The 10,000-nt window shown below is 33.9% G+C and overlaps 1 protein-coding gene across 4 annotated transcripts in view; it reads right to left on the reverse strand.

Moving 5' to 3' along the window:
* Nucleotides 1–10,000, reverse strand: part of LOC137643958 (neuronal calcium sensor 2) — a 736,704-nt gene that overhangs the window by 77,812 nt on the left and 648,892 nt on the right. For all 4 annotated transcript variants that reach the window (XM_068376759.1, XM_068376762.1, XM_068376760.1 and 1 more), the window contains one exon: nt 8,175–8,318. In XM_068376759.1, the coding sequence (XP_068232860.1) occupies nt 8,175–8,318 (144 nt within the window). The remainder of the gene's footprint in view (nt 1–8,174; nt 8,319–10,000) is intronic.

The following is a 10,000-nucleotide window of genomic DNA, read 5'->3' on the forward strand; positions in this document are numbered from 1 at the left end:
TTATTATTATTATTATTATTATTATTATTATTATTATTATTATTATTATTATTATTATTATTATTACTGGGCTAGCAAAGCTACAACACCAGTTGGAAAAGCCAAATGGTATAAGTTCATGGGCTCAAACAGGGAAATTAGGCCAGTGACGAAAAGAAATTTTAACAAACAAAATAGTGTGCCTAAGTGTATCCTCAAGCAAGAGAACTCTCATCCAAGATGGTACAGAGGTTATGGGACAAATTAAGACTAGAGAACAATGGTATGATTTTAGTGTCCTTTTCCTTGAAGAGTTGCGTATACCATAGCTAAAGAGTGTCTTCTACCCTTACCAAGGGGAAAGTAGCCACTGAACAATTTCAGTGCAGTAGTTAATCCCTCCAGTGATGAAGAATTTTTTGGTTATCTTAGTGTTATCAAGTGTATGAGGAAAAGGAAGAATGTATGAAGAATACGCCAGACTGTGTATGTGTAGGCAACCGAAAAATGAGGCGTAACCAGAGAGGATCCAATGTAGTACTGTCTGGCCAGTCAAAAAGACTCAATACCTCTCAAGCGGTAGTATCTCAGTAAAATCTAATTAGTTAAACTGGTATTTTAGAAGTGAAGAGAATATATTACAGTGAATATTGAATGTAACAGTAAACAGAAAAACTAACTTTGAAGAGCAACGCTCTATTTATGATATTACATATCTAAATTAAAATTGATATGCACTTTTGTTCGGGTATGTACAAATCTATATTCCATTTTTGTGAGGGATATATATATATATATATATGTATATATATATATATATATATACACACACACACACACACACATATATATATATATATATATCTTACGAAGAGGAACTATTGTAGAGTTAATATCGTAGTTTATTGATAATTTTATTTTTATTTCATATATTGATTTCATTTGTGCATTGAAGAGATGATACCCAGCCTGTAAAATGAGCTCCTCTTATGTTGGTTTGTATAGATGGCGGTACTGAGAAACATCACAACAGAGCTGCTCTCAGTTATGCCAGTTTTTCCTGAATTAGCATGAACTGTGAATTAGATTGATGAAGTGTGTGACTATATGAAGTGTTGGTGATTGGCAGGACTGTGTGATAAGGGCATTAAATAGTGTAAATTATATTTTTAAGGGAGTATTTTCACTCTCCCTGGCCCCACGAAGTTTTTTTTCCCTGGTTGCCATGACAACAGATTTTGTTTATATAACGTTTTCTATGATTTGAGTGGCAATTTGAGGGAATACTTAACCAAATGGCTAACTTGGAAACTATTGAAGACAGTTAATAGGCTGACGAACATCCAACTGAAGGAGGCACTGAGGACAGTCCTTAATGCACACACTAATGAAGAACCTTCAAACGCAATATTATTGCAGGAAATAAGGAATCTCGCAAGAGAAGTAGAGCAAATGAAGCAAATAAGAAAGGAGGTGACAGAATTGTCCTCTGACTTAAAACAAGCTTTTAGTATTATAAATAAGCAGCAGATGTTCCTGGAATCACCGGATGCAAGGGAACGTCGAAGAAAAATCATCATTACTGGAGTTTCAGAAGTAGAAGACAATCTAGGAAGGGATGATCAGTCAAAATTGAGGAGGATTCTGGATGAAGTAGAATGCGATGAAGCTTTAGACCCAGCGAATTGGGAAATTAAAAGGCTTGGTCAAGAGAATGATAGGAGGAAGAGACCAATCCTGGTAGTTGTCGACGACCAGAGACAAAAGAACATCATCTTGGATAAGGCCAAAAACTTGAAGGAAAAACCTGAACCTTTTTCGTCTATTTATGTGAAAAAAGACGTCCACCCAGCAGTGAGAAAGGAACTAGGAAGGTTAAGGAAGCGTGAGAGAGAAGAAAGACAGAGGGCAGAAAACCAGGGAGCAAACATATTCTATGACAAGCAACGACGTGTCTTGTTGCGGGACGGTCTTGTGACTGATAGGTATGCACCTTTGTATTTTTAGGAAGGTCACAAAACAGTGGTTGCCCCAATGAGCTAAATATGTGTTGTTGGAATGTTGCATGAGTTAATGATAAGCTGAATAATCAAGATATTTTATCTTTTGTTCTTAATTGTCATATTGTTTGGCTATTAGAGATAAAAACTTGCTAAAATAAATGTACCTGGCTTTTATACGTACCAAAATCCGTCTATGTATTGTGGTAGAAGAGGTGGAGTGGCAATGTTGGTAAAATATTCATTATTGAGTGTCATTAAATAAGTGAATATGAATACAGATGGTCAAATTTGGGTTGAATTATCATGCTATCCTGGGTTCATGTTTGGAGGTGTTTATATACCACCAAGTGATTCGCCTTATTTTGTACCAACATGTTTTGGTAACCTCGGAGCCGTTATGAATGAGTATGAAAATGTAGTAGCAATGGGGGATTTTAATTCCCGTGTAGGTATTCCCTTTCTTTGTAACGAGAACTTTGAACCATATACATACAGTGGGGTGATTGATTTGAATATTAATGGTAAAGGTAGGAATTTGTTGAATATGTGTCAGAGCAGTAATATGGTAATTAGTAACCACTTTGTTTATGGAAAACACACTTTTGGAGGCGGCTTACCCTTCAGAAGGGGGTCAGACTGGGTATCAGAAATTGATTTGTGCATTATTTCACAACAATTACTTAGCCACTTGAAGTCTGTAGAAATAAAGCAAAACTTTTTAATATCTGACCATGCCCCGATGATGGTGAGGCTTAATCTCACTCGTATGAAGAATGTGACCCTTCCATTATAAACTGAGCGTGCAAGAGATTTGGGCAGATCTTACTTTGACTCAAATTATCGAGATCACAATTGCATAACGAGGGGACTTGCTTACAAGCAAGTAGATATAAATAGATTTAAAAGAGCAATAGAGGCGGCAATACCTCCCAATTTGGATGCAATTAATGTAAATTCAATTTGTACTGAACTGGAATCAGCCACTATAATAATCAACAGGGTGGCTAAAGAATGCAAATTAACAAATGGGAGAGAGCAGGATCAAAATGAATGGGATCAGAATCAACCCAAGGTGGAAAAGGATATTTGAAAGGGATGATCCAAAAATTATTTGGAAGTCAATTAACTGGAAAGGGAATGTAATGGCTAATGATGTCAGTACTCAACCGGATGATATTCATATCAAATTACATTTTGAAAGGCTCTTTTATCCTGATCCTAATCTTGCAAATAATATCCAACCACTCGATATACCTTCGTCACCTAACATTCCTATATTAGACGACCCATTCACTTATCAAGAGATAGACATGACAGAGAAAAGTAAGAATAAGGGGAAAAGCTATGTTGGTGTGTACTCTGGTATATTGTCGCTTTTGCCAATGACTTGGCTGAGCTTTTGCCTTACCATTTGTAACTCTTTATTTTGTAACTTTATTTACCGTTTTGCTTGGTGTCATGACAGGTTGGTTACACTCTTCAAATCAGGTAATAGAATGGACTGTGGGAATTACAGGGGCATAAGCATAATGAACACTTTCGCAAAATTTTATGATGCACTGTTGGTGAGACGTTTAAATCTGTGGGTTGGTATAGATAAATGTCAGGCTGGAGCCCAAAAGGGTAGAGGGTGTATAGAACAAATATTATCCTTGAGGCTTATGATGGACTATGCAATTTTTAAGAAAAAGAAGATGTATGTTGTATTTGTAGATTTTAGTAAGGCATACGACCGTGTTCCAAGAGATAAGTTAATTGAGTGTCTAAAAGAAAAAGGTTGCGGTAAGACTATGGTAATGGTCATTCATAAGCTCTATGCTTGTACAAAAAGTGTCTTGAAATCAGCTGTTATTATATCTACTGTTGGAATACGTCAAGGTGCTCCAACAAGCTGTTTATTATTTACTACCTACCTAGACAAAATGGTTAAAATGATAAAAGAGGGAATTGGCAGAGATGTGTTTTTAGGGACAATGCATATGCTATTATTGATGGATGACACAGTTATTTTAAGAACATCAAGAGAAAAGTCTTTTGAGAAAATTGGAATTTTTTGGGATTACTGTAACTCATATGGGATGATTGTTAACGAAAAAAAGACTAAGATTTTTGTAGTAAAATGAAATGCAAGAGATAAAGAGCCTTTAGTCATAAATAATGTTAAGATAGACCAATGTGAAAAATATTTGTATCTTGGTGCATGGTTTACGGGCGATGGAAAAATGCAATCAGTGCTTAAACAACATGAAATTGAAAAGGCAAAGACCATTAACAAGTTCTCAATATAATAATACAACTATGCCATATGCATATAAAGTCAAAGTGTTCAAAGCAGCGTTATAAGCCTCACTACTTTATAGTGCAGAGAGTTGGCTTACAAACAACGTAACATGCATGGAAAGGATATACAACCAGGCTGTTAGATGCTTATTAGGGGTCAGAAATAATACGCCTATGACATTGTGCTTAGTGGAGAGTGGCCTTGAGTCTTTTAATCGTGAAGTTCAAGTAAGAAGGAAACATTTTTTAGAAAAGAAAAAGGCGAACATTGATATGGAAGAACCGTTCCATCATATTTATGAAATTTGCAGAAGTGAAAATATGCCCGGTTACAGATTTTTGAATTCTTGTCTGGTTGATAACATCATCGGGTCGAGCCTTGACCAAATGAAAAATGAAATCCGTAATAAACCTGAAACAGCAACAAAATACTATACATACAGAGAATTTTTAAAAAGATCCTTGCAAATGCATAGAGTGTACAGTGGAAATGGTTATGTACCAGACTATATGCGAATTGCCTTCACGAGATTACGTTTAATGTCCCACGACCTAAGGATAGAGACGGGAAGGTGTGTAATTGTGATTCACAGACAGTACAGAATAAAGTGCATGTCCTAATTCAATGTACAATGTCACGATCGAAGAGGCAGAAATTTAGTAATCTTAATTATACGAACACAGACGCACTGTTTGGAGAAGAAAATCACGTAATTGACCTGTGCCATTATATATTTGAAGTATTAAAGATTTATAATTAAATATTTGTTTTGTTTTGGTGTTGATGTATGAGGGGTTTGTTGTGGTGATTGATTAATAGACCTATATTTCTTTATGGAATAAAATATTTAAATTTTTCTGGACAAATATTTTATAATGTAATGGGGAAGATTTATAATTGCTACAGAATAAAACCCACTGTTTTGTGTAAACCAAATATAAATATTGTACTACAATGTATATAAAGTTTTGTCAATAAAGAATAAATAAATAAATAAATAGATATAAGTATTTTACGTAAATACATAAGACTTTCGTCGTGAATTTCGTTGTTCGTTTTTATTCGAGTTAACATAGATAGTTTTGTTATTTTTTTAGAATTAATCTTTTATTTCACGTATGTTTGGTACGAAGTCTTACGTAGTCTATTTGAAAGTGTGGTAGGATTCATGCGAGATAAGAACAAGGGCTTAGGGTAATGTTCTTTTATATTTTATGATGTATTACGTCATGTTTGAGAGAAAGAATGTTCAGTGGCATGTGCTTTCGAAGCTTCGCGATGCCTGGCAAGAGGATGTTATCTTCTTCTTTTTATTTTGGGGACAATAGGAAGGCGGAGCTAGCAGGGACAGTCGTCTCGCGGGTGCATTGGTGTGTATGTGAGAGTTGGTTGAAACCCTCCTGATTTGCCTCTTGGCATTTCTATCTAGTTGGAAACTTTGACGGTTGGGCACCGCGCCACGCTACCAGACCTTGATCCTGGAGGGTTCTGGAAGCAATTAGATTTGATATATAAGGTGACCCAAGGTTGGGTTAGAGTCAGAGACTGACAGACATAGAGATCAAGTTAGAACTGCAGCCTAAGATAGCCTCCTTCCCCTCTCCCTCACGCCAGCAATCCTGTGTATTTTTGAAGTGTTCATTATGTTAGTGTGTCCTCTCCTAAGTGACTCTGTGCCCAAAAGCAAATCGTGTGTCAAAAATACGCAAGACTAAAAGGTGATTGTGAATTCATTGTATTAGGGTAGGTTTTGGCATTGTATAGCGTTTTTTGTAAACGGCCCTATAGGGAAGATAGTTTTGTTACGTGATCAGGTTATATATTTTTCATTAAGGGTCAAACTTGAAGATTGTATTATCAGATTTATTTAGAGTTTTTGTATAATTTTCATAGCATTATTTCTTTTCTTAGATTGAGGTTTATACAGATATAATAGTTCAAGTTAAGTTCTTATATAATTTCAGATCGTAACATTCTTGTCTTATTTTAGATTTTGTTCAGACTTAATTTTTTTCCAATGACTTAATTTTGTGATGTAAATTCTTTTCAAAGTGTTGTAATTTATATAGAATATATTTATTTTTGTAAAGAGTGTATTATATCATATATATATTATATTAAATCTACTACCAGATTCCGCTCGATTCTTGTTAAGAACCACAGTGAGAGTTATAACAGTGTTAATAATACTTAAGAGTAATTAAATAGTTTGGTTTTGAGTGTGCTTAAGAGACCTTTGGATATTCAGTGTTTTGTATATTGTGTTTGGGAGTTATTTAACGGTCTCAGAATTGTTTTATTAATGTTTTAAAGTGTAACAGTTTTAATGTAAAAGCAAACAAGGGAGTTTAGAATTCGTGAGGTTGATTACCTTGCCAGTCGTAGCATATATAATAATATATGTTTGGTTCCCAGTCACGAGTCATAGTATAATATAATATGTTTGGTTCCCAGTCACGAGTCATAGTATAATATATTTGGTTAGTGCCCAGACCAGAGAGCCATATAATATAATATATATTGGTGCCCAGACCACAGGAGCCATAATAATCGTATAATATATTTTGGGTGCTCAGACCCGGGATTCATAGCATAATATATATATATATATATATATACTGTAGATAGATAGATATAGATATATATATATATATATAATATATATATAGATAGATATAGATAGACAGATAGATAGATAAATGGATATGTATTATATATATATATATATATATATACATATACATATATATATGCATATATAAATAAATATATATATATATATATACATATATATATATACATATACATACATATATATATATATATATATATATTTATGATTTGATGTTTATTTTCTTTTATTTTTCATATAATTTTAATTGTTTAGTGAAAAATTCCTTTAATAAAAAATACTAGGAATTTCAGCAAAGAACAATGACAGCAAGAGGGAGTAGTTTTCAATATTTGCCTGCTAAAAATAGACTCAAAAGAAAAAATTATATTCATCATGTAAGCTCAATACGTACAACAATGCGTGCTATAAGGACGATATATATATAAATATATATATATATATATATATATGTATATGTATGTATGTATGTATGTATGTGTATATATATATATATATATGTGTGTGTGTGTGTGTGTGTGTGTATAATAGAAAGGTGATTGGAAGCAAAACCTTCAAAATTTTGGACTATATTACGATCAACAAAGCTTTCGGGAGACCATCTTTCCCATTACCAGGGCTAGACAACGAACACTAATTAATGGACATCAATCCTTTAAATCCTTCAAATTCCATTAATTAGGCAAGAATCATAAAAACTACATGGAAATCAGGTAAATTATAATATCTCTAAAGCAAAAATATAGATACGAATATCAAAACAAATACACAGAAATAACAGGAAATATAATCAACTATTGGATTTTTTTACATTCTAAATTACAGAGGTCAGCATCAAATTGATATTATCCTTGGTTTAAAGCTACATGAATGAAAGACAACTCTTGATATAAGAAGGTTCCTAATAGTTCTAGTCACAAACCTTTGAGAGGTGAGGGTAGATCACAGGTGTGCTTTGCACAGCAGCTGTATGCTGCACCCAAATGTTTTTTCTCTTTTTACATATGTGAAATTTTATATATATACATATATATATATATATATATATATATTATAATAGGGATATTTAAAAAATTAAAAATAAATTTAAAAAAAAAATACTAGTGTCCAAAGAAAATTAGGTTTAACTTTATAGCTTTTCCTTTGTCTATATAATTAACTGCCCTAGAATGTATAAAAAGGGGGAAAACAAATAAACACACAAAATTATATATATATATATATATATATGTGTGTGTGTGTGTAATTGCACATATATAGGTGTATATGTTGGACTCACCTTGAAATCTATATAACCATTCTTGTCCATATCAAAGGTCCTAAAAACGTGATCACAGAATTCCTCAGCATTGCCGGAAGGGAAGAACATCTTGTACATGTCGACGAATTTATCCGGAGTCAGCCTCCCATTCGGACAGTCTTGCTGTAATTAGAAAAATAAATCACATTACTATGATTGGCCAAAGGGTTAATTTCAAAGAGAGAGAGAGAGAGAGAGAGAGAGAGAGAGAGAGAGGGTTAATTTCAAAGAGAGAGAGAGAGAGAGAGAGAGAGAGAGAGAGAGAGAGAGAGATATTCAGGATGTTATTGAAGACAACTAGTTTTAGCATGAAAGAGAATACTTCTGAGTACTAAAGGCAATGTCCACAGAACCAAAACCTAACTTCTTAACAGATTAAATAATGAAGTAGTCATATTGATGTGTTAACGAAACATCAAAGGATGTTTACCACAACTCTCATTCAGGCATTGTGGAACGAGAGCCACCAGAACCTCACCTAGTAACGGAAACCTTCGACCCTAAGTGTGTTTGGAATTTCGAGGAAAATCAGGTTCGAGAGTAAATTTTATCCAAACTTTTTCTTTTTCCCGGAGAGGACGATTGGACGAGGCCTAAAGTGGCCGAGCTAAGTGCCATTTTCGTACGCTCGAGTCTCTTGAAGGACCACCATCAACTTTGCACGCTCGCTTTGAGAGGAAAATTACAAAGCCATATCAACGAAGACAGTCTCTCTCTCTCTCTCTCTCTCTCTCTCTCTCTCTCTCTCTCTCTCTCTCTGATTACGAAACATCAGTGATTTTAAAATCAAATTTATTTTCACATTGCACTGCTTATGGTTACGCACCAGTTCTATTTAATTATCGATATTATAATTAAAAGTTATATATAACATACTGATCCAGTTCTACATCTAAAATCATCTTGATACGCCAAAACATAAAACTTGAAAAACAGACTTTTTTAAACAGAAGTTTTCCATTTAACGTTTCCTTTGCAGACCGACTTTTAATAAATGACAAAATTCAGACTCCTTTTTAGTGGATGAACAAATTACTAAGCCGCCGCTTTATTTGTCGGAAAAAAGTAAAGCTAAGGATGCGTTTAATATACCTTTCACGACACTAGCGAGTCCTTGCACTCGGTTTGTCAAGAAGACCAGCCTTGGGACAATATGTACCGTCACAAAGCTTTGATTGGGGTATCTTCATATTACATAATTAAATTGCCAGTCATGATAACTGTTCTCACTAGGACGGACGACAGAAAGTTTGTCACTCTTATATTGTCGTTGATGTATAAAGAAAAAAATATATATTTGATATATATATCAAGTTTTGATGAAAATATATTTTTCTCGTAAACAATGGCTACCAGGTTTCGTTCTCCGTGACTTCAATAATATCTTTCTCTTTGGCGGTTAAAGATCTCCCGCTTCCCTGGAATATTTCACTATTTTTCCTGTTTGTACTCTTATCTTACTATAGTCGGACTCAGGGTATATTAAAACAGCGACCACCCATTAGGCCTTGCACAAAAGAAAAAAAAAAATGGCCGGGAAAACCATTCAGCACAGACATGGCAGTTGTTTCTTTGGTCAATCAATACCTAATTTCCATAACACAACAAGAGAGGAGGAAAATCTCATATCATTCATCTGCTTGTACTAACGCTACCACTATCACCAGCTTCATAATAATTTTACAAAACAAAATGAATAACACTCAACGGAAAGGAGAAAATATATAAATCATCAAAATTTAACAGTAGTTATTACATTATATATACTGTATCACTAAAAACTTTCGAAAATAGATGAAGAAATT

The sequence above is a fragment of the Palaemon carinicauda genome, chromosome 7, assembly GCF_036898095.1.
Source record: "Palaemon carinicauda isolate YSFRI2023 chromosome 7, ASM3689809v2, whole genome shotgun sequence".
Taxonomy (NCBI): domain Eukaryota; kingdom Metazoa; phylum Arthropoda; class Malacostraca; order Decapoda; family Palaemonidae; genus Palaemon; species Palaemon carinicauda.